The following is a 27,479-nucleotide window of genomic DNA, read 5'->3' on the forward strand; positions in this document are numbered from 1 at the left end:
ATACTTCTTGTTACCTATGCCTTCTTGTTAAATCAATATTTCAGTGGAGATAGGGTAGAGAAAAAGCATATGCTATTTGAAGTATACATTGTTTGATGTATTAATTGCTCCTCTTTCGCAAGTAAAAATTTGTGGATTCGTGTGTTTCTGAAGCACTAATCCTAAGCTTCTGGTGCTTTACAATGCTATTAATGATCCCAAGAAATCAAGAAGTATCAGATACGGTTAGAGCAATTATCTTCAGATCTGGGCACAATTCTCGCAATCTCATACTTATACTGTTCAGAATGACTTTTGCTTCAATCAGATTGCACTGATACCCCCATTTTGAAATTAATAGTGAGTGAATCTGTACTTGGCCTGGTTGCCCGTGTGCATTGTCTAGGAGGATTGTTCCTCAGCAAAATTAACACTTCCCCTGCTGAAGCAAGCTTCGTATGCCTTAAAGAGGTAAGAACAATTAAATTTTTGTGCTTTCCATTAAAGACACTGACATATTTGTCTTACAATAAAATGAACTACCGTAACACAATTCTTTTGTATCACAATTTTCAACTGAGTTTATTACAAAATCTTACCATCAGCTGAAACTAAGTCAAGGAGCACCACATAATCCATAATACTAGCCTTTTATGAATTTTGCAGAAGTGCTTAATTCTTCTTTTTTAAATTGCATTTCTCTGTACTTTCCATTTGTTTTTACTAAATAACATTTGCTTTCCTACATTTCACATCCATATTTTACATTAATGCATAGGCTGGAATTTAAATAGTGGCAACACTGCTGTGGAGACAGTATGCAATGGAATCTACAACATTCACTGATAGCACACGTTGTTGACGTACCTACCTTACCTCCGAGCAAATGGACTCGCCCATCTCACATCACCAGCATGCGCACTATTGAGGGAAACACAGTCACTTGTGAGCGAGTGGTCCAACGTAATGGTGTCACTATGTTTTTGAAACAGGAACAATGGAGCTGGATCACGACTGAATGTGCCAGAGGTCGTGCAGCACAACAGTGTCATTAAGGTCTTGAAGAGGCAAGTGGGTAATCGGCATTGCCGTACAGAACATTGGCACGTTGGGTAAAAGCCTTCAATGAAGTTCGGCAATCTGTGGCAGACATGTATCGGGCACGTTGTCCTAGCGTCTCTGAAGAAGTAGTGCATGCTGTTGCCCTGTTAGTTGACAGTGATCGACACCATATGATTCGTGAGCTCATCCTCGAAATCGGATTAGCGCATAAGACTGTACTTCGCATATTGAAGGAATGCCTGGGCGTACAAAAAATTGCATCACAATGGGTTCCACATGACTTGAAGAAAATGCGGATGTGGATGCATTACAACGCTGCTCAAACACACTTGGAGCACTACGAGCACGAAGGAGAGGCTTTCTTACACCATATTATAACATTTGATGACACGGGCCACATCGTACAAGCCAAAACTGAAACACCAATCCAAAGAATGATGTCATTATGGGTCGCCGCAAAATTCGAAAGTGTGTCAGAGCCTCACCATGGTGAAAGTTATGGTGATTCTCACGTACGACTGTGATGGTGTTATCCTAACGCATTACGTTCCTCCACAGCAGATCATCAATGCACAGTATTACTGTTTGTTTTTGGAGCATCACCTACAACCAGCTTTGCCAAAGAAGCGGTGAAACTTTCTGTGCAACCCACCCATTATTTTGCACGACAATGCAAGGGCGCATTCAGCACAAGCTGTGGCTCCTCTGTTCAATCGATGGGACTGGGAAGTACTGTACCAAGTTGAGGCCAGGAGGATTATGGAAACATAGGATATATTGCATGTAGAGTCCCTGCCTGCAAAAATCACAAAAGCTGGTGTTAGTGGGAAGGAGTCAGATGGCACAGACTTTGAAGCAGTCACTGAAATGAAGAATTTAGTGTTGGGCAGCGTGCTCAGCAACAGGGTGGTTCAGCTGTTTCTTGGCCACTGCTTGTCAATCGCTGTGCATGCAGACATATAGCTTGTTGGTTGTCATACTCACATAGAATGCAGCAAAGTGGTTGCAGCACAGCCTGTAGATCACATGACTAGTTTCACAGGTAGCCCTGCCTTTGATGGAATAGGTGATGTTTGTGACCAGACTGACGTAGGTAGTGGTGGTGGTGGGAGGACGTATGAGACAGACATTGCACCTGTGCCTGTTACAGGGTGTGTGCCATGAGGCAAGGGCAAGAGGTTGGGAGCAGGGGTTGTGTAGGATTGGATGAAGATTCTGTGTAGGTTTGGTGGGCAACGGAATACCGTTATGGGAGGTGTGGAAAGGATAGTGGGTAGGATATTCCTCTTTTCAGGGCATGACTAGGGGTAGTCGAAGCCCTGGCGGAGAATGTGATTCAGTTGCTCCAGTCCATGGTGGTAACGAGCCATGAGAGGAATACTCCAATGTTGCCGGATTTTGGGACTTTGGGAGGTGGTGGGTGACTGGAAAGATAAATTTTTGTAAAAGGTTGGAAGGGTAATTACTGTCAGTGAAGGCATCGGTGGGACCCTCAGTATATTTTGAAAGGGGAAGCTCATCATTACAGATGCAACGGCCACGGGTGGTTAGGCTGTATGGAAGGGACTTCGTGGTGTGGAGTGGGTGGCAGCTGTCTAAGTGGAGGTACTGTGTGGTTGGTAGGGTTGATAGGGACAAACGATTCAGAATCCAGAACCTAAACAGACCCAAAACACAGTCATGAACCTTTCCTCCAAAACTCTCAGCCCCGCAGAAGTATCAGTCCTTTCCAAAGGCCTCACCTTTTGTCACCAAATTCAATCACACAGGATCTTTTCTCTTTCTCCCGGTCCCTACAGTAGAAACACTTTTTCCATATGAAAATTACCAGTGAGACTCAACGAAAGACCAATGTTGAACCCTGCCTGACTCAGTTCACTACTCCATCCAACCGTGATCCATCCCCATTGCCTCCAACCTCACCATCATTCCCTGAATCTCTCAATGGGCGAACTAACTTTACATCCACAGAATGACTCTCAATCCACCACCTAAAAAATGATCTTGACCTTATAATCCTACCTGCTGACAAAGGTTTCACCACTGGTGTTCTGAACTGCAAGGATTATCTGGCAGAAGATCTCCACCATCTGTCAGACTCAGCCACCTACAAAACCTTGCCATAGTGACCCCATTCCAGAAATTCAGTAGGATCTCCAGTCCCTCCTCAAATCTTTAGGCCCATCCCACAACATTTCCCCAGAGTCCATCTCTTCTCATCCTTACCACTCCCTGCACTCCTAAACGTTTCCTAAAATCCATAAAACCAACCATCCAGGACACCCCATTGTGACCGGTTACTTTGCCCCCACTGACAGAATCTCTGCTCTCTTAGACCACCACCTCAGACAAGGTAAATGCAACCTGCCATCCTTTATAAAAGATATCAACCACATCCTCCATTGACTCTTCACAGTTCCTGTGAACTGTCCAGTCTCACTAATCATATGCCCATTCTGTAAAATTAAAACATCAGGTTTTGTTGAATTGTGTGTAAAAAATTGTAAAACTGAGTCTTACTGTTATTTAGCGTTAGTTTATTTTCTGCAAGTCATGAACTTACGAACTGCACTATTTGAAACTGAGCCAATGTTCCACACAACATTCTTTACTACCAAGCTAGTGTCATCAACAAACACAAATATTTTAGAGTAACCCTTAATAGATAGGGCACATCACTTATATAAATAAGGAACAGGAGCGGCCCCAACACAGATCCCCCAGGGCACCCCTCACTTGGGCATACCCCACTCAGACCGCACGTCACAGCCATTCTCAACACTGTGAATAATGACCTTTTGCTGTCTGTTGCTACAGTAAGAGGTGAACCAACTATGAGCTACTCCCTATATTCTGTAATGATCCGACTTCTGGAGCAGTATTTTGTGAACAACACTATCAAATGCCTTAGTAAATCAAAAAATATGTCTAGCGTTCGAAATCTTTCATTTAACCCATCCAGTACCTCACAGAGAAAAACAGAATGTGTCATTTTCATTTATTAAAAGACTTCTGAAGCTGAACTGTACTTTAGATGGCAAATCGTGTGATATAAAATGATCAATTATCCTTACATATACAGCCTTTTCAATAACTTTAGCAAACACTGATGGCATAGAAATAGGTCTAAAATTGCCTACATTATCCCTTTCTCCCTTTTTTAAAGCGGCTATACTACTGAGTACTTTAATAGTTTAGTAAACTGACCATTCCTAAAGGATAAATTACAAATATGGTTAAATATAGGGCTGACATGTGCAGCACATTACTTTAATATTCTACTAGGCACCCCATCATATCCATGAGAGTCCTTAGTCTTCAGTGACTTAATTATTGACTCAATCTCCCCGTCGTCTGTATCACCGAGGGGTATTTCAGACATCAGTCTCGGAAAGGCATTTCGATGAGAGTTATACGATTCCCTGTAGAAACTAAAGTTTTATTTAATTCACTAGCAATGTTCATAAAATGATTATTAAATATTGTACATATATCTGATTTATCAGTAACAAATATTTTTACTACAAACTGCTGACCAGACACTTCCTTCACACCTGACCATATGGTTTTAATTTTATCCTGTGAATTATCTATTTATTTGCATACCACATACTCTTTGCCTTCCTAATAACATTTTTTAGCACCTTACCATACTGTTTGTAATGGGCCACTGTAGCTTGATTGTGACTTCTTCCAACATTTTGATATAATTCCCACTTTGTTCTACAGGATACCCTTATCCCAATGGTCAGCCACCCGGGCTGTGTTTTACTGCTAGTACCCCATTTAGAACATTCTAATGGAAAGCAACTCTCCAAGAGCATGAGAACTGTGTTAAGGAAAGAATTTTATTTGTCATCTATGTTATCGGCACTTTAAACATCCTGCCACTCTTGCTCCTTGATGAGATTTAAAAAAAAACACTATTACTGTTGGATTAACTTTCCTACATAGTTTGTAATTGTATGTGAAATTTGTTTGAGTACAAAAGCCTTTTAGTGTTAAAATTTGTCCATCATGGTCTGAAAGGCCATTCACCCTTTTACTAACAGAATGCCCATCTAGTAATGAAGAGTGAATAAAAATATTCTCTACAGCTGTGATACTGTTCCCCTGCACCCTAGTTGGAAAAAATTCAGTCTGCATGAGATCATATGAATTTAGGAGATCTACCAACATCCTTTTTCTTGCACCATCATATACAAAATTTATATTGATGTCACCACATACAACTTATTTATGGTACTTTATATAAAGTGAGTCAAGAACCCTCTCTAGTTTGAGCAGAAATGCTCTGAAGTCAGAGTTAGAGGACCTATAACAGCAACCATTAGAAGTTTAGTTCCACTAAATTCAATTGCCCCTGCACAACATTCAAATATCTATTCAGTGCAGTGTCGTGAAACATCTATGGGCTCAAATGGAATACTGTTAACTGCAGAACTACTTTGCATGCCTTTCAGAAGTCAAGGAACATTAACATGAACATGGCATCAGCCTTGGAACCACTGTACAATGTATTTCGGATCTCGTGGAAAAGCAGAGTGGATCAAGTTTCATGTGATTGTTGTTAATGAAACCCCACAAAATATCTTTTCAGTTTTCAAAATTGTCAAGAAACCTGTACAATTACTGGTAACACTCCCCACTCCCCAGAAAAAGCCATTAACTGAACTGGAAAACTTTTCATAATTCATTACAGTCATTTGCAACAGAAATAACAAGAGTTGTTTATGGTATGTCTAATTATGTCAGTTTTCATTTAATTTGAGAAACTAGAAGACAACATCACAAATAAAGAGAAAATAACCTTTCGAAGATCACTAACTGCCTCACTATGCTGTTTCAATTAACCACTGAGTTATAACTCGCACTGCAAGAGGAACTGCAAATATCTATCCAGTGTCACAAAAGTTAAATAATATGGAACAAAAAATAACAACAACTAGAACTACTACTACTACTACTACTACTACTACTGGTACAAATCTTAGCAGCAGAGATTGACATCATCTGCACACCAGCTTCAGATTTCTTTACGTGCAAGAATGTCAATTCTCAATGAGTATCAAACCACAAAACAAGATGACCTAAATAATTCACATTATGTACATGTCACTCCTAATAAAAAGAAAGAATGTGAATTAAGATAGCTACAGATGATACACGCAAACCTTCCATTGCCTAAAATCTGCTATTTGAATACAACTAGAAGATTTAAAAAATAAAACCATCATCACTAATTGTGTTCCATGGATGATCAGGAAATGACGGATAAAAATATCAATGTACAGATGGGAATCTGAAGAAACATCACACATTCACACAGGTTAGCTTTATAAATTAAACGCATGGAATAAACAACGCTCCTCTGAAGTCAGTCTCTCGTATAATGTACATACAGAAAGTTAACTAACAAGATGCTCATTTGCATGATTTATATGAAATATAAATGTAATTGTTACATTCCACCCTGGTTTTTGATTGTCGAAATATAAATAAAAGATGTAGAAAAACTGAAATGCATGTTTCGTTTTAACAAGTTTTCTATAATCAAAATAAACTACAATGCCACACTGGACGTGATAAATTTACTCTCCTCTTAACAAAAAATTATATGCATGTTATTCTCATGTCCCTCAACAAATGCTGTAATGATTTAACATGAAAAACTTGCTACAAAAGCTGGCAACTACTATCATTGATCAGAGAGATGACACTTACTGGCTATAAGAACACAAAAAAGAAATTTTCGAGGCCCTAGAACCAAATTTTGCTTCTTATCAAACATCTACTAAATCAGAGAGTAGTTAGCCAGCCACAGATCATTAGAGAGGAAACCCAAAGTCATTTCAGCTGCATTTTCTGTTCAAAGTAGGTCTCTCAAATCAGTAAAAAATTCTAAATATTACTTACAGCCACCTAATGTACTTATCACTTCATTCAGTCAATTACTTTTTCTGTTGCATATGAGGAGGGCTTTTAGTGAACAAATACACATCGTAAGAATAATGAACATTATGAAATGTGTAAATAAGACACTGTAAATTTATTCACAATTACACAATTTACAGTTATCAGTAAAGCAGTTGAAATGATTTGTCCAGAAGACTGCTACTTTTATATATGTAAAACATAATTAATGCTGAGGCTTCTTATATTTTTTAATTTTTTGTTTTGTTTTTGCTGGACACTTCAGGGAAAAGGATGATTTTATTAATTTTTGTTTGTTTGTGTGTGTGTGTTTTTCTGTTATATTGTACATTTAACTACAATTTTACCGCTAAAACATATTCTTTATTTTTCCAACACATAATTTCTGTATATCTATAAAGGTAAACATATGAACAAAGATGATAATCCTTTACATGAACAATTTAATGATATTATTCCAGAAAGTAATGAGTTTACACCAGATTTAACATTACCAGGACTACTTTAAACCAAATCTGCTGGAATATTAAAAGTATTCCACTTTAAATAGATCTCTCAGCTTTATTGTAGAAAATATTCTCAGTACCAAATCAATATTTAGAAGTCATAACACTATCACATAAAATATCACTTTTGTATAGAATGACAAAAGCTGCTCCAAGTTAATTAGATTTCATTCTCATTCCAAAACAGTACAAAACCTTTAATTCAATGTATACCGTGAAAAGCATAAATGTTCTAGTCCACTGGCTCATAAAACAAAACATGATACCCTTTTATTTTACCAAACTGTCACAAACTTCTCAATGTATTGAGGACTTTGACTGGTATTGAGAGTTTTAAGCAAACAAAGAGATCAGACTAACATGTTACATTTCTACGGGCTTGGGAAGATAACACGATAAATTTTCACAAAGCAAATATAAACTGCTTATTAACAAGTCTTCTCACAAATGATCAGTAATCAACACAAACATTCAAAGAAAATCTCTCTCTCTCTCTCTCTCTCTCTCTCTCTCTCTCTCTCTCTGTATATTTTCTGATTTAAACTGCTAACAACATATAATAACTGTTAGTAAAATTATCATTCATACAAACTGGCCACCTTAAAAAGTGACTATCAGCATTCATACTTTAAGTAAAATTAATTACAATGAAAACAAACATTTAAAATGAAATTAGGGGCTCAAAATTTTCCAACCACTCACAGATTTCATAGATATTCAACCATTAAAAGATCAGTGCAAGAGTGCACTGTCCCAGTTTGTGTTGAGACTTGTTAGAGAATGTGATGACAGTACTTAACACTTAGTCCTAACTGCAAACTGAGACTTAAGTATACATTCTAGAAAGATAGGTTACATGTTCAAATAACTGACAATACAGGTGGACATATCACAGTCAAAAAAAACATCAAATTTAACTATAACAAAGTCAGCATACATATTGGTAACAATTATCTTACTTTGCTTTAAATCACGTTAACTATTGGTATGCAATTAAAACCATTTTCTATTATGTGCATTGTTAAAATTTTAGAATATCCTATTTTCTGTGTTGATCATTTTATTTCACTTTTTTCCAACAACCATAGGTAACAGAAGGTTACACACTTGAATGTGATACAAATCGTTGATAAAATATTATCAAAAACTAAAGAATATTAACAATTCCTTGATCACCTGGATGGGTATCCACTAAAGGTGCTCTTTTTGTTTTCATATGGTAGCACACCTTCTTACAAAAATATTGTGCTATTTGATGAATGAGGGTGCTTAATGTTTTAACTGACATTAATTGCACTAATGTGAACTGTAATTCTTTCAGTATTGAGTTACATCCAACACAGTTAAGGAAAATTTTTCTCCAAATAGTCATTTAAAACAGAAATCTAGGTAGGGCATTTTGGTCTTATTCCTACACGTAAGATTCTCCAACACCACCACCATTACCATCACAAAATCAGGCGTGCCAGGTATCAATGTTTGTATTTTAGACTTCTGCCTAAGTACCCTTCTGGAGAAAAATTTTAAAGGTATACAATTTTTTTATGTACCTTGTATAATTTGTTACAAATTTCTCCAAGAGATCAATACTTGTATAACTTCAAGTTAATCAGCTTCTTCAAAATATTATAGAAGTATGTCAGTTTATGTGCTAGGACTGTTATACTTTGGTCACTTGTGTGTCCCCCCCCTCTTTATTAACTTCACTGCCTATTGTGACAGCAAATATTTATTATGTTTTTGAAATGTAATTCAAAGCATAATAGATACAAAACAACATTCATTCTTGCACATGTTTTTTGGGCAACCACATTAACAATCATTCAAAAAGATAACAGTGGATAAAAATTTAACAAAATAAGCCTCAAGAACACTGTCCACCTGTATTCAGTAAGAACAATTTCATTATCACATACTTTCTGGCAAAATTGCCAACACATTTTCCCCATAATTAGTTCTTATGGAACTATGTGCCAAAACTTAAATTTATTGTTGCATTTTAATTATGGCAACAAATGAAACTTCAATGCATATTGAGAAATAAACTCCATGACTAGCAACAGTGCTCAAATAGCACATGATAAAAATTCTGCATGCATGAACCTCACTGTAAACAAAGCAGATATAAACAAAATATTTAAAACTGAGGAAATGACAAATTACATGTTACAAAAATTAGTAATGGTGACTAAAGGAAAAATGAGAAAAAACTCCCAAACATTTAAACATCTCAGAAATGTCAGCAGAAATTGTCACATTACAGAAGCAGAGTCTCCCTCCCAGTCAAGGATGAAGAAAATTGGTGACAATGAACAAATTAAAGCTCAAATATAAAAACACATTTTGCTAAGAGACAAAGGCTGGCCAGTACTTACGCAGCATGTGACATGCCTAGTACTGAAACTCTTTAATAAAACATATAATTCCCATTGTTTGGGGCATTAATGTTTCAGAAACTGTTGGGGAACACAGAAAGTGATGGCAAGAAGGGCTTTCAGATCTCGGGCTACGAGGGACCAACTGTTATGAGGAAGAAATAAACCTAAGATCTTTGCTTCCCATCTTTCTTACACTCACTTCTGAGACAATGGAGTGCTCTGTTCTCTTTTAGGTGCTTCTGTTAGCAGTGCACCTTCTAAATGTACATGTTGGCCAGCCTTCTTGTCTCTGCAGTTTTATCAATTTTCCAATTTGAATTGCCTTTTTCATGAAACTCAATCTGCTTCATTATACACCTTCCAGTTCAAAATAATGAGTAGCCCAATTTGCAGAAGTCACATTATAATCCACTATTAGAGTGTAGTAACAAAGAAGTGGACAAACCACAAGCAAAATAGCATAGTACTTTTACATAAATACTCTTAAATAACAAACCACCTTGTCCCCTCATGCTCATCCATGATGAGCATTAATGTCAGCAGCAAAAATCCTATGAAGCCAATAACTACACATAACCTTTAACAAAACATGGTGTGTGTAATTTCAAAATGTGGAAAAACAAGAAATAGGAAACTGAAAGTGTCTGGGGAGCAGGGGTGGGTGGAGCAGTGTGTGTACTGTGACAGAGTAACTTCTTTTGCAAACTTATATGCTATAGGACAGTGAACAATTGCTCAAGTATAACAGTTATTCTGTTTACACCTTATTAATGCGATGCTGATGAAGATTCATTGCCAAATCTCTTTTTTTATTCTCGTATAGGGCAGCATGAAATAAAAGTTAAGTAGTCACACTTTCTCACACTCTCTTTTTTAAATTACAACTGAGTAACCTAATTTCATGTGTTCCATAAACATATTTTATAGCAAACTATAGCTGAGATCAGTGACCCATAGATAGTGAACTGAATTTGGCTTTCACAAGGAAATAATTAAATAGAGGCGACTGTGATGAAAATTCAAATTCACAATACAAATTCTATGTCACGCAAAACAAAGTAACATGATAAATAATACCAGAAAAGACAACACATGTAGAGAAGATATGTCCAATATTAAATAGGCAATGATGTTTGAAAGGTGAGCTATAGTCATCAACACGCTGTCCCTCATTCCACTCAAGATCTTCCACTAATACATTACAACCACAATATCAAGTAATTACAATTTTTATAATGACACCATTCTTTTTTTCCTCCAAAGAAGGGAGAACTATGGTAGAATCTCTATCAAACCAGAAGCCGACTGTATTCAATTGATTTTTTTTATATAGAAACTGTTTTGTAAATATAATACTCTAAAAGAAAAGAAACTTTTATTTTCCTATTAAGCATTACAGAAGGCGTAGGGACCTACGATATGTAATTGGTGTTTCCACTGCATCTTTGGCATATGAAATGATAAATGTTACAGTATATTATTTTACTGTACAATACTTGTACATAGTTACTTTCTGCATAAATAATGCACCGCCATAAAATAAAGACATAAAATAACAAATTGCTTTAAAATATGAAATACTCAACAGACTGATAAAGAGGAAACAGATTCCCATCTTAGCTGATACCATGTTCTGTCCCACTCCATAAAAGACCCTAGACTAATACTCATACTCCCCTTGTAATCTTAGGTATCTTGTTTTTATGACAATTCTAATGTCATAACTCAAATACTACAAAACTTATGCTCATGTATAGCAGTATATTCCCTACTACAAGTTTAGAACTTTCTTCCACTTCTTAATACTGCATGGCTTAAACCTAGTGGCCATTATCTGAGCTCAAAGATCACAAGTATGCTCTGACTTTCTTTGATGTCTGCCATGCTTCAGGAATTAAGCTTCATACTATTCTCAGAGGATTTTTAACATGTCCCTCTACGGTATATAAGCAATGGAGTATATAGATGTAAAATGCATAGCAAAGAAAGAGAAACCCAATAGCATACACAGCCTTGTGTTCCCTAGGTTTCTATCAAATCAAGAATACAGAAATTTCTTTTAACAAACACACAAAAACTTCATGAACCTAAAATGTGACATTCAGTACAATTATATCTTTTACTCAGTTGGTAAAATAAATTCATAAAAACCTCCCTCGTAACTAACTGGATGTTGTAGCATGGAGGGGGGGGGGGGGGGGGGGGGAGAATTTCTAATACACACGTAAATGAGCGAAATTCCTTGGGATATAGCAACACAAAAAGTTACATTAAGGAAAATAATCAAATTTTCCTTCATAATTGACTCAACTGCTACATCCGGTGACAGCATTCTAAAGCGAAAAGAAGGAGCAAATATTCCTGCACCTAGCTTAGAGCAATGTTAGTAAAGCTTTGGATGTTTGTCATCAATACAATTTCTTGGAGATAGATTATGAATAGCACACTGAGGCTTCTCATTTTAAACCCATGTCAACACAGTAGGAATAATTTTTGTAGTAAACTCCTTAGAAACATAAAACTGTTTTCACTGAATCTGACATTTTCTAAGGGAATCTAATATGAGAAAACAGATGAATGAAAACAACACAACAATTATATGCAGCAAGTGCTGAAAGTAAACAGTAGCATACCAAAATATTTTTCTAAAGATAGAGTTAGTCACAAACTTATTTCAAAAGACTGTTAATACAGTTACAGGAAGACTAACACACAGATGTTCATTCTATAGAAATGCTGTCAAAAACTTACGAACAGGTTTGAGTTGGTTTCTTGGAAACAGCACACAAAATATTAATGGTTATATCAATGGAAATGATCTCATTTTTCATTCAGCAATAACTCTTTTCAAATGACTTACTGTTACCAATTTTCCAAACTCTTGTACAACCATGCATCAGTTATGTACAACCATTTACCAAGTGGAACATTCTGGTCACATCAAGACCAAATAAAGAAGAAGATGAATATTCATTGTCAGTACGATTAAAAATAATCAGAATCATCACATTTGTAAGCTTAAGTTTCAGTGGAAACATGTTCACTTTGTTGGTGAAATAATTTAGGTCCCTACACAATATGTAATAAGAACGTGATATCAGTATTTTGTTTACCTGAAATGCTAAATGAGCGAAGATGCAAAAATCAAACTTCTATATTGCTTGTTACCCATAATTCAAAGAGTTTTCGATGATGCAATGGATTTATAAATTGTTTCCAGTCCCTCAGAAAATTAATGCTATGCTGTAACATTGTGTACCAAACAGTAACACCAAATGTATGTGTGTGTGTGTGTGTGTGTGTGTGTGTGTGTGTCTCATGTGCGCACTAACTTCAATTTTTCCTATGAAATCACAAACAAATGGAAGTAAGACGAAATTTCATTAAATGAGTAGCAACTAATGAAAATGATACATTATCCTCCAAGGAATCTTAATGAATAGAAAATTATGTGATGCACTTAATTCCATGATAGTTACAACAAGCTCATAGTACAAAATATGTTGTTGATGTGAGGCACGGAGTTTTATCACAACTGAAATACTAAAACAAGGGGAAAAATGATGAAGTGACTTCAAAATAAGACATAAGCAGTACAATGAGAACACACCATTCATTTTGTCATACATGATGAAAAATGACAATTTCACATATTAAAAAATGTTGCAACAAGACTCCTCGCCGCACTGGACAGGTGCTCAATAATTATAGAACAGTTAAGCAGTACCTTTTAGATTTGAAATTCTATGACGATCTCCATTTCTGATGGCAAATGGCGGAAGTCAGATATTAAAAATATATCTTCTGACTAACTTAGCTTTTGGCTGAAAAATGTTACATGAACAGTGATTGTATAACCTCCCTCTGATATACTAGGACCAGCCATTCCACTGATATTGTACAGTAGTTTGTCTTAAACCCCTCATCCAGATGGTCTTTCAAAAATTACAATAATAATTATATGCTGGCCATGTAAGCCCAATTGCCAATTATGGAAAATATACATCCACAAAGCTTTCTCCATATTGTTTACAAATGACCAACACCCAACACTACCACATTTACTAACATTTATATCAGCTCATGAGAGATTCAGAGAATTTTGCAGTCAAGATTAATGAATCCTGTAATATCAAAGAACAGTTGTTCATTGATCTGAAAGTATGTGATAGAATAAATAAAACAGTAATGGAATATTATTCACAATCTACACTTGAATAGTTAGGATCAACACACACAAAACAAAACAAATGTACAATTATTATTATGATTATAAATAAATAAGTTCAATTATAACAAACGACTAGCAACATAAAATGTATATATTTCTGTCTTCAAATATATAATATATATATAGATATAATTCTCTTTGCTTTACAAATTTAATATACATATATAGATATAATTTCTATTGTTATACATACATTTCACAATCAAATTATTAAAAGACATTTAGGATTATTTAAAACATTCCTCTCTCGACATGCATACACCAACTTTCAAAATGCAGATAATTATCACCACCTCTCTCTCTCTCTCTCTCTCTCTCTCTCTCTCTCTCTCTCTCACACACACACACACACACACACCAAGCAGACAGACAAAGAATAGATCTCTGCTTCTCTTGTACAAATGAGCTCTTACTCTATGACTGGGCTCTTGGTAGGGGATAAAATATGCTCCAGACAAAGTTGTAGTACATCTCAGATCAATTGCAAGTCCTCTGCATTCAACAGACAATTGTATAAATAAAAGATCTAGACACAATAACACAACATTTCTTCCTTAACAACTGCAGTTGCAAGTTTTGTACTGATCTTATATGCAACAGTCGTTTTCAAAAGAGACCAAATCACAAAAACAATACAATATTTGATTCAGTAAATGGATGAGCAGTATCCTGCACACAGCAGTTTTGCTAATTCAGTTTCCACCAAATACATGAGCTCAGTTTCTACTGGAACATTTTACTCTTTCAGAGCATCTGATTAATACATAGTTACATTTGCAACTGGTGGCACTGTAAAAAAAGTTTGATAAATATTGTGCTGAGTTTAAAGTCCAGTAGCATAACTGTATACTGAAAACATTTTTTGTGCTCCATCATGCGTCATTAAAAATCCTGTATCAGCATATTCAATGCATTACATGTACACAAGGCCAGTATTTATACTGGTAACTTAAACATGTTACCTGCAGTAATATTTGAGACCAGTTGGATAAATTACATGACCCATTCATCACAAATCGAAGGAGGATGGCAGTGGGGTTTGATCCAAATTGAGGCATGTGTTTTACAGAAAGATATTACGTTTGAAATGATGAGTGTAACATGAGGAAGCATCATACACCACTTCCACCGAAGTAGATTTTTATCTAAACTGAGAACTAATCCAGAAAAAAAGATAATTTCAGCAGTAAAGGCGAACAAACTGCAATGTCCATCTAATAAAATATTCTCTACGAATGTTTTCAATTATTTTCTAATACTATATGTAACACTAACAGAAGTGGTTGCCAATAGTCACTGCAATTCTACATGAAGTATGCACTATTTTTCCAACAGATCATGCAGGTGACTAAAAACTCATATATGATAATGTTAAACAATATGATGCTGTGCTTTTATTATTAACGTTTCGAAACAACATGATAGGACTTCCAAGGGCTGTGTTTCCGCAGAGATGAATGATGTACGTGAATAAATCTTGAAAATAATAATATGCAGAAGAGTTGTGGATATTTCCATCATTTACACAGCACCAAATATGTTGAGATTCCAGTTTTATTAAACACTGTTACTATACTAAAATAGCCATAATGCAGCATGTAAAATAAATTAACCACAGGACAAAGCATAAACTCTGTTTGTGCTCATGTAATCAATGCCCACAGGCATTCAATTTACTGTTCTGGACTGAACAAAAGCAATGACTCACGGCATGTATCAGGCACTCTGTATTGCACAATGATTGAATGAGTATGAAAATAATTTTTGTGCAACACGAGCATATGAATAAATACAATAGTAAGTAAACAGCTGTGGTGATAAACTACTTTGTGTTTTCATTGGAGGGATTGTTCTCATATGAAAGAGCAGTGTTCACAAACAAAATTAAACTTAAAAATTTCATTTCTGAAAGGCACTTTGAAAGATGAAGCATGAACCATTAATGTAAAATGGTACAGTGGGAATCTACTGATTATTTCAGAGTGCAAGAATAATTAAATTGTGTAAATCATAGCTACAGGACTGTTCTCTCTTCAGCTGGTCAGTGGATCCATTGAAATGCCAAGTAGCTCCAAGTTTCCTAGTGGTGCACTTTCTCTGGATATCTCTTTTACTATCTGGGAGGCGATGAACAAATTTGAATCTGGCTGGAGCAAATGCAGGAGCTAATTAGTGGATCTAGTTAACTGGTGAGTAAACTGTAGCTTTGGACTAGTGTGGTTCCTCCAGTTACCTACAGCACTATCATAAAAGGTGTTGAGGAAATGGATGAGGTGGTCATTTGCCAAAAGTCAGCTGTCTGAGATGGACACCGTGCATTCTAATACTTTACCTGTCATACAGAGAAGCAGGTACATTGAAGTTTAAATATATTTGAGAATTATTCTTGCAAAAGTGCTTTATCTGAAAATATTACATTTGTAATAAAAATAAATACTTTTTAGATATGTCAAAATGGAGATTGAATGTGTGTATTCATGATTTTTCTGAAATAGTGAAGGACGAAATGCAAGCTACAATATATACAAACATTACATGACATGTCAGTGCCTTAAGCCAGAGGTGGAGGGAAGTCTAGCCTACAGCACAAAGATTATTTTACAATGAAAAGCAGGGATAAAGAGAGAGAGAGAGAGAGAGAGAGAGAGAGAGAGAGAGAGAGAGAGAGAGAGGGAGGAGGAGATGCCTACAAGCATGAAAAGGAAAGCAAATACATGAAATCATTTGAAGATAATTGAAGACTGGAAATAGGAAATGCTGAAGGTGGCAAAATTGGAAATTTTCATTTTTTCCTTTAAACCACTGAATGTACCAGAGAAGTCTCCTTGTACTTCAAAACACGTTCACTAGATGAGGCAGTGTGCAACATCCTTTTGCTCATGGCTTGAGGAATGATGAAATTGCAAAGCACGTATAACTGCAGTAGAGACAGATTACAACCTGTTTCCCACTCATTTTCATACAAACATCAAGCAACAATAGAATCTACTTTGTTTCAGTCATTTTTGAGACGAATTTTTGTAGCTAGTGCTTTATCATTGAAATGAAAAGCGAAATGAAAAGCGAGATTAAAAGCATAAAGAAGAATAGTGAGCTAGGAATTCAAGAATAGCCGTTTGTAACCAAGGGACAGCTGTTGTTCAGAAAGAAATGTCACAGCATGATGTTTAAAGCATTAGAATTTACTGTGTATTGTGTGGCATAATGAAATAAAACAAAGTAATGGGTAATTTTGTCATGGAATATTTTTATTTTTTAGTGTTGTTATATTTTATTGTTATCATCATCATCATCATCTGTATGATCATTCTAGTTATAGCTATTTGCTCTAGGTTACATGTAACCATAGATGTAAGTGCAAATCACTGCATACAAACACAAGGACATCTATCCATGCAGTTTTGTCAATATGTGAAGAAAAGCAGGGTACATACATAATGGGCTGTAATAAAGTAATCCTGTTGACAGAAAATGTCATGGTAAATATGATTAGCCATGTTAAAGAGGAGGACAAGCCAGCACAAATTATACTGTGTCCGATGGTCCACGTGGACACTGTCAAGTACGCAGTAACACATTTTTTTGTTCTGTCATCTGACAACTACAGACACTAGAAGACTATCTTATAAAAGGAGGGAGAACTTACAAAGTCGGTATAGGACATAGTGTACACACTACAAGTTCTGACACATACACAGTGAAGTTCAGCGAAGAACATACAAATTTGATTAAGCACAACCAGAGTCTTTCCTCAGAGAAGGAAGTCACTTTGGCAGATTAAAGTCAAGCAAGGACTAGTTTAGCCCATACTTTTAGTGTAAGTCATACATATGTTTCTTTTACAGAAAAACATTTTAACTCTCCCGTAATTGGTCTGACAGGCGTGAAAAATGCAGTAAGCTCTATATGAAGATTGATGGAACTGGAAATGACTGCAAAATATGAATAGGAGACACGTCAAGCAAAGGCTGAGAGAGCCCAGGAAATGATTGAAAATGACACTTTGGCTTTTCAAATACCCTGAAGTGAAAACTGTACAGTTCGGTTGATCTTCAGGAGTTATGTTCACACCAAATCTCAAACAGAAACCAATTTTTATTCAAGACAGCTCTTAAACTCCAACTTGAACGTAAATATTGACTTAGGTACATGACTGATGTGTATTTGGTATGATAATATGACTGGCAGAGCAGGTAACGAAGAGGTGTCATGTTTGATTAAAAGTTTTGAGTTCAGGATGTAGTGGCAAGAAGACACTACTCATATGGTGTGATACCTGTGTAGGACACAACAAAAACAACAAGATGGTAATGACTTTGATGTTACTTGCTTTGAAGCATATATGAAAGTGCCGAAATTAAATTTTTTTGGTTTCTGGTTGCAGCTACTCAGCTTCAGAGCATTATTTTTTTGATATTTACTAGAATAATTAGAAACATTGCTTAGCATTGTTAAAAGCTAAAAACCCTTCCAGGCTAATGAAAATGGATGAAAGTGATTGATTAGATCTTGATTTCTTGGCTAACAGGTTGTTAAATAACAGCGAATGAAAGATAATCATCACTTCAGAAATATGTTTCAGCTCAGAAAAGAAAAGCTAACTTTTGATTAAAGCAGTTTGATGAAGAAGACTGAAGGTTTGTTGTGTTGAAGATGTGGTTCAATCTATGTGACCATCCCATCCTAGGAAATACTTCTGACCTTCCACTGACCAACAAAATATGTGATGAAAAAGAAAGACCTATTAGTCAGGGTCTATATTCTTGAAATGAAATACAGAGGCCTGAGGTTGAAAAAATCCCACTTGAGTTGCAAAGTTCTTTTATTATCACATGACTGGTTTCGGACTCTTATAAGCCCATCTTCGGGACTCCCTGCTCTGTGATCATAGGTAGAACATCGCGCCTAGTACATGTTCATCGTTGCATTCTGAGGCCACAGCACTAGCTTACAACACCTGAAGATGGGCTTATAAGAGCTTAAAACCGGTTGTGTGATAGTAAAAGAACTTTACAACTGAAGCAGGATTTTCGACCTTTGGTATAATGCTCAGTTGTGGATGTTCCTCCAACAGGATTGTTTGTTGAAAGAGAGAGGATTTTATATCTCATTGTATCAGTGATGCAAATACTTTCCTTCATTTCTGTTTGAAGTAAGAGTAGTGATGATTGATTCCCCAGAAGTGGAGCATGGCACTTACATCTTCATTTTCATTTCTATAACTTGTTACACTTGACTTTTTCCTGGTTTCTTTGACCTTGCACTTCACATTTTCACCAACATTTCCTATTTCCACTCTACAACTGTGCACAAATATATCAAAAACTTCTGAAAGTAGCAAAGGTAGGTGTGTGTGTGTGTGTGTGTGTGTGTGTGTGTGTGTGTGTGATGCATTAGTGACTATTCATCAAAGTAAAAATAGATTATCAATATTATTGGAGCGTCAAATACTAACTAAATGGATAGATGCCTCACCCTACATGCAACATATGAGGAAGCAACACTACTCCGAGAACGTGGTGGCCAGATATTTGGAATTCCCCACTCCCTATTCAGATGGAGCTACTCTGGCGAGTGTCTGACAAACTGCACAAATGTTCAGCCTCTCCCTACAACAGTTTCCAGGAACACTAAAGTTGGAGTGAGGATTTAAAAGAGCAAAGTTTTACGCTAATATAAGAAAACAACATTAGTTTTGAAAATAACTGATATGCCACAGCTACAAATTTCGAGGGGGGGGGGGCGGCAATTGTCAAATCTGACAATACACTACTTTAAAACACATTATGCCACTGGACCTTTTGTATATAAAAGAACAGTAATAAAATTAAAAAAAGAGACAAGAAATACCATAGCTACTTCACAATGTGTAAAAACATTTGAAACAATGAGAAAAAGTTTTACTTACATAGACACAAAATGACATGTAAACAATGACACAATTGTTAATCAAATACTGCATAGCTAGTCCTAAAACAGTTGGCCACACCAAAAACAGCTACTCTTCCAGAACGCCAACAAGTAACACAGTTCTCTATTTTCTTTTTTTTTTTTTTTCAGAAATTATAAGACAACTACAGTGAAAGTATTCTGAGTTCCATAGTTGCCAACCACCATTCAGTTTCTGCAGAATACATTACAATAAATATAAAAAACAGAGCCAAGATATCATTTTCACATTTCTAAAACTTTTTAAACAAAAATATTTACACAATAAAATTGGGGTGAACAACAACAAGCAAATAGTATCCTTTGGCGACGAAAACATTTTGTGCACGTATTTACTCAATTACATTATTTATATATGTATATTTATATATATTTTTAATATTGGCTTCACTTCATTAGTTGTTACATCCTGGCAATATACACATATATACTGTACTTATAAATGCTTTGGCTAGTTATAAGTTTAAACTTTAGTCCACATTTCAGTTTTACAGTGTTTCCCTTAAATTTTCTCGCTGGCAATCAGAGTGGGATCTCCCACGTGACCCTCCCACAAACCACTGCTCTTCACCCTACTGACTTTCAACAGTACAGTAACACCTGGACGTAGTCCAAAAACATATTACCTATAAACAAAAAAATGTGTGTACTTTTTAAAATAAAAATAATTTAATACCTTAAACTGTTTATCGACAGAAAATAAACTAAGAGAGACCACAGAAAGAATATTACCTAAAGCTGAAGCCAGTGACAGGCATCACAAGAGCTCATATTGGCGAAGGTGCATCCGTTGAATTATATCACGACAGTCATTGAACACACGCCGGATGTTTTCAGTGTCTACAGCACATGTAAAATGTGGGTAACAATAGTGCTTGCCATCTCCACTTGCTGTACTGATACGCTGAAAATGGGAAAGGAAGTGCATTTTAAAGAAGAAAATTTTAAGAGTCACCCTAATTTTTGTTTAGTCATTAAACTTTTCAGTACTAATAAAAATGCAACAAATGAAGTATAAATATTGTTCCAATGGCTGTCAAACAAAGGCTATGATTTACATTATAATTAGTCATGCAAGCAGACACCTGAAATGAAACATGTCACTAAAACAGAGGATGTCACACTCTTCTGGCAGTTTAACATAAATCAGTGATCATTTTATCTTCTTCCTCCTACCAACTGTTTTCCAAAAACTGTGGTAACAGTATACTACAACATTTTGAGACACAGCATGCCATATTAGTTAAAATTACTTTATTTATGAAGTACTTTATTTATGAAGTATGCAACTGCAATTTCAGTCTTTAGCCATTTTCAATTGGAAAACTGTGAAAACAAATTGTACACACAGATTTTAGCACTTCACTAACTCAGTGCCTTGCAAAATGGCCGTTATATTATAACAAGAAACATTACCTATATTCAGTTACAAAGCAACCAAGTATCATTCTAATCAAATATTGACACATTCTTTTCGTTGCATACACAGTCACAGGAGATGGACCATGTGGTGATACCACGCAACAAAATGCAGTACTTATTTTTTTAATTTTGAGAAATATTAAAGAAGGGAATGTTAGTAACAATTATAATATAAATGACATTTTACATGGCACTCTGTAAAGTGCTACAGTTCTATGGTTAACTCATTGTTTTGGTAGTGTTGTCCTTGACAACACCCAAAGGGTGAAATTTCTATTGTGAACAGTTAAAATTACTTTATTTCCACAGTCAAAGATGCCAATGATGTCTTTTAAAAGTTTTATATGAGTGAACTCCATCCACAAAAGATAACCGGTGTACATTACCGATGTCTATTTCTTCACACCTCATGAACCAACCAAAATTCTTGGAAGACTGTTTAATTTTAACAGCAAGTTACTCCAGGGTTATTCCAATTTTTGGTCAAATATTTGAGAAGAGCAAAAACAAGACTCACCAGAAATTACGCAATAGATTTTTCTCCGAATTTTTATAGCCAAGTGATGGCACCAAAACCGACAACTGGGAAATGAATAATTGATCACCTTGAGGCTTTTCTTTAAAAAACACGAAAATAATCAGGGTAATTACGAAATATGTAATTAGTGGTTTGAGGTAAACTGAAATATCACATGAATGGCTGCTGCTAAATATGTAAATGAAGTTTAAAAGTTCATCTCTGCAAGACCTAGTTATTTCACATACAGAAAGTTACAAAGGTGTAACATTTAACTGTCAACAAAGTTGTGAGAGGAGTGAAAACATGACACCCTATGAAGTACATGATGAATTTTTGTCAAAGGTTTCTTAGCCAAATGAGGAGCAGGAAACTAACAGATAGTGTAAGTTTTGGATAAAAATACTCAAATGCTTAAATGCTTAACGATACTGGGGAGGGGGGCAGTGTAGTAACGTACTCTTAGTTCCTGTTCTCTGAACAATATCCGAAAATAAAAAGAGAGCTGAAACAGGCAGTTCAAAAGTTTGAAGGAATTACTTGCCTGAAAGTAAGGAATAAAACAGATTAGAGACACATTCAATGGTGTGTCAAACTTTTTCTCTAAACTATTTCATTCCTTACTTGAAAAAACTATTGGGAAGTTAAACAATAGTTTCAGAGCAGTACGCTCAATTTTATGATAGTAATACAGTATTAAAAGGTGAAGGTAACATGTCATGATCTAAGGTTACAAAATTTACAAAGTAAAACCATCCTCAACCTGGGGTAGCTGCCTCCATGGCCAAGATCACTGACGCATGTTTGTGCAGTGGCGCTTTACCACTGAGTATGTCGGTTTCAATCCTTATAGCGAAATAAGTTTCCACTGCCAATATCTGGCCGATGGACGAAAGATGATAGTGTAAAGTTCCTGATCACCAGACTTCGTGCCAATGTCCTGGTTTAGATACCAAACCTCACACTGCAGTGCCCAATGAAGTAAGTACATGGGACACTTTTTATGGTGATCCATGCGGATTTAAGCTTTGTGGCCCCAGGTTTCACTCTCTTCCTTCTATCACCACCACCACCACCACAGAACACAACCACAACCACAACCACAACCACACACACACACACACACACACACACACACACACACACACACACACACTCTTCCTGTAATATTACAAATATTATAATGGAGCATGCTGCAAACAAATAAACAAAAAACAAAATAAAATAAAATCTTCTGTAGCTAAACCACCCTAGTGCTTCATCTCATATTGAGACCATTACTGCAGGCACAGATCTTTAGGAAATCGAAGTACAAAATTAAGATACAAATGTACATTCAGGGAACATTATGTATAAACATACTGTCGCAGAGGAAGCTGAGTAGTACAGTCTCCGTGGTGTAGTGGTTATGACATTAGACTGTTGCATGGAGGGTTGTGAATTCAAAACTCACCTGATCTGTAAAATTTTAACTTCTATATTCGGTTCGAGTACATTCTAGAAGTATTCACAAATCTCAAAAACCATTGTACTGGAATGTTCTCTAGCTTTATATATATACTAAGTGTGTTCTGGCTGGAGGCAGTTCGCTCCGCGCCCTTGTATGTGCAAGTGCTAAATAAACCTTCGTTAAGTGAAGTTAGTGTTCATCATTCATCTAATTACACCTTCTTCTACATGTCATTATTCTGGTGGAGATCCTGCGTATTGGAACTTGTGATACCGCACATTATCGACAACACAGTGGTTCCCATCAGGCCATGACAAAACCGCCGTTTACGTGGCGAGAAACCTGAGTTCGAGCCATATTCAAACAAGTGGCTGGAGATATATGAGCGTATAGCGAAATTTAACAAATGGGATGAAGCATGTGTATGGCTAATGTATTTTTCTACTTGGAGGGCACTGCTAAGCAATGGTATGAGAACAACGAGAAGTTCACAAGCTGGGAAGTTTCCCAGGTGGAACTGCGCAAGTATTTCGGTGACACAGAACAACAAAAGTGCAAGGCTTAAGATAAATTAAGAAACTTCCTGGGAGATTCTGAAGATAAATTAAAGTGCAGGGCACAGCTTCCAGGAGAAACTACAGCACCCTACATTCAATACATGTTGGAGCTGTGTAAAACAGTGGATCCTAGAATAAAGAAGAAAAATGAAGTTGCACATCTTATGAAGGGTGTTACTGAGGACATGTATCAAGCCCTATTCCTGAAGGAGGTTGCGACAGCAGATAACTTCATAAAAAATGGTACCAGTATATTGAGACAATGCATCAAAAAAGAATTACACACAAGAAGTGTGAATGGCTTTCAAATGTCGTATCGATGTCTGTGATGAAGGAAGGGACTGATTTCACAAGTGTTCTTCATCAGATAATGAGAGAGGAAGTTCAGAAGGCACTTTGATTGCACAGCGAGCAAAGAACAGAGACGCGTCAAGAGGTCACAACGGAGGAAGTGGAACTGACATTTAACCCAATCTCTCATCCTTCATTTCCCTTTAAAACAGTGAAAAAGTCAAGACCCAGGTGAAGTTACATTCCTACTGCATGCTGCATTGGCAACCTGTTTGGGCACCAAGGAAGACTGATGTCTGGAGAACCCAGGATAACCAACCAGTATGTTTCCACTGGACGACCGGGACATGTGGTGCGCTATTATCGAGAAAAGCAGTGGATATTTGATGACACTTGCGCCAGAAGACGGCAGACCAGTCTTAGCAGGTGCAAACCCCGCGACAACGAAGATGAACAAGAAAATCTGTGTGCAGGACAAGGTAGGTCACCATCGCCGCAAGCTAGCTGCTGGAGAGGATGCTTCCCAACACATCGATCAATGTCTCCATCGACATTTACAAACTCTAGCCGATCAGCTAGCCGCCGCAACCTGGAACACTAAAGGCTGCGATCTTCCTTGGAGGTGAGGCCACCGAAGAGAAAAATCTTCCGCCGTTAATCACTACAAAAATGACAGGAAACTATGTCGATATCCTCATGGATGGCTGACCAGCCCAAGCTCTTGTGGACCTGGAGCACCATATTCAGTCATTTCGGACAAGTACCATCGCCAGTTGCAGAAAACCACATTCGTTGACAACAAAACATTTCTGCTGAAGGTGGCTAAAGAGAAATATGTAAAACCTACAGGAAGATGTACCATTCCTGTGGGTATAAGTGGCCATACACAGCCCTTAGAATTCATCGTCTTACAAGAGTGTAGTCATGTCATTCTCGCATGGGACATTTTGAAAACTTCTCTGGCAATTATAGATTGTGGTCACTCGAAGATTATGCTAGATGAGGTGAGATACTGTGGACAGGGAGATGCACATCCGAGTGTGTGGAGACAATGTGTGCTGGATAAAGTGATCGTTCCTGCAGTCAGCACTAGAAAGATAACTTTCATGTCTCATGCCATGCATGAAGTAGTGGAATGTAAGAGAAGCATACCACTGAAGAGTAACTGTCTCCCCAGCCTCTGTCGTCTCATTTACGAACGGATTTGGTGAATTGGGGAGAGTTAACTGTCACCGAGAACTGCAGATCTTTCCAAGATGCATGTGCGTAGCAAACGCTGAGCCATTAATTGCCGAACAGCTGAGCGTCATAGAAACCTCCCATGCCAGGTCTGTGGGCGAAATTGGCACTACCACTACGAGACAAGATCTTCTAGCTCTACTATCACCAGATCTAACTAGGAGCAACAGAAGAAGCTACTTGCCATTCTTCAAGAGTTCTCTGAATGCTTCAATCCACTGGTGAAGAGCAAATTAGATAAACTGATGATGAAGCATTGGATTAGTACTGGAGACCACCAACCAATAAGCCAGAGAGCGTACTATGTATCAGCAATGGAACATTGAATAATTCACGACGAGGTAGAGAAAATGATGAAGAATTACACCATTCAGCCTTTGCAGAGCCCATGGCCGTCACCAGTGGTCCTCGTCAGGAAGACGGATAACAGTTGGCGCTTTTGTGTCGATTCAGGGAGCTTAATGAGATAACTAAGAAGGACATTATCCCCTTCCATGAACTGATGATACACTAGATTGTCTGAAGGGGTCCAAGTTTTTCTCAACCATGGACATGTACTCGGGATACAAATCAAAGTAGATGAGACTGATCATGAGAAAACTGCATTCGTCACCCCTGAGGGCCTGCACAAGTTTAAGGTAATGCCGTTTGGTTTGTGTAATGCACCAGCAACTTTTACATGGATGTCCACCTGAAGTGGACGATGTGTCTTTGTTATTTAGATCACATTATAGTGCCCTCAGAGACATTTGATGAACAAATAAAAAGACTGAGGGCCATTCTTAAGTGTCTCCAACAAGGCAGACTGAAACTTAATCCAAGAAAGTGTCTCTTGGAAGCAAAAGAAATCAAAATACTTTGACACCTTGTGTCAAACAAAGGTGTGCGGCCAGACCCAGAAAAGGTGAGATCTATAATGGAATTTTCTATTCCTAAAAATGTTAGGGATGTGAGAAGCTTCCTCAGATTATGTTCTTATTACTATCGTTTTATCAACGACTTTTGTATCAAAGTCAGGCCAGTCCAAGAGTTAATAAAAGCTGATGCAAAATTTGATCTGGGGTGGTGCGCAACAAGATTCTTTCAATGTGCTGCGAAAAGCTCTGACGACTGACCTTGTACTTGGTCTGTATCATGAGAGACCTCCTACAGAACTACAAACAGGTAACAGTGGGTATAAGACAGTGCTGTTCTGGTGCAAATTTCGGATGGAAAAGAGAAGGATATAGCCTATGCTTCTAGGACACTTACAGAATCCAAGAGATACTACTCAACTACAGAAAGAGAAGGTCTTGCTGTGATCTGGGCCATGTGCAAATTATGACAGTACCTCTATGGAAGGCCATTCACAGTTGTTCCAGACCATTATTCACTTTGTTGGCTGACAGGTATTAAGGACCCAACAGGACAACTCGCCAGGTGGGCACTACGTCTTCAAGAGTATGATATTACTATAGTGTACGAAAGTGGAAGAAAACACCAAGATGCCGACTGTCTCTCAAGAAAACCTGTGCAAGACCATCAAGACTTTGAAGAAGATGCTGACTGTCTCGTTGCGCTCCAGGATCTCTCTGCTGAGCAGAAGGACGACGCCAAGATATCTCAAATTATGTTGCCTTAAATCGGTCAGAGGAAGTGAAAGGCCAATTTAAGGCCATTAATGGATTACTTTGCATGAAAAAATATGATCCATTTGGAAAGAGAGATTTTTCTGGCCAGGTTTATTTAGGAGTGTCCGTCACTGTGTCGACTGTCAAGAGTGCCAGAGGAGAAAGGCAGTTCCTGAGAAACCACCTGGCTGTCTCATACCAATTACACCAGCCAAAACACCTTTCCAGCGTGTTGGGATTGACCTCTGATGATTTCCAACATCTGCTAGTGGCAATAGATGGATTATTGTTTGCACTGATTATCTGACATGCTATGCCATTCCAAAAGCCGTGAAAGCAGCCGAAGTATACGAG

At 37.0% G+C, this 27,479-nt stretch overlaps 1 protein-coding gene across 1 annotated transcript in view; it reads right to left on the reverse strand.

Moving 5' to 3' along the window:
• Positions 1-7,067: 7,067 nt before the first annotated feature.
• Positions 7,068-27,479, reverse strand: part of LOC126278336 (guanine nucleotide-binding protein G(s) subunit alpha) — a 339,303-nt gene continuing 318,891 nt past the window's right edge. Inside the window, exons 10-11 of the mRNA XM_049978373.1 lie at positions 20,772-20,943; positions 7,068-20,665 (exon numbers count right to left, since the gene is read on the reverse strand). Coding sequence (XP_049834330.1) covers positions 20,797-20,943 — 147 coding nt within the window. The 3' untranslated portion in view covers positions 7,068-20,665; positions 20,772-20,796. The remainder of the gene's footprint in view (positions 20,666-20,771; positions 20,944-27,479) is intronic.

This window comes from Schistocerca gregaria, chromosome 6 (genome assembly GCF_023897955.1).
Source record: "Schistocerca gregaria isolate iqSchGreg1 chromosome 6, iqSchGreg1.2, whole genome shotgun sequence".
Lineage (NCBI taxonomy): Eukaryota > Metazoa > Arthropoda > Insecta > Orthoptera > Acrididae > Schistocerca > Schistocerca gregaria.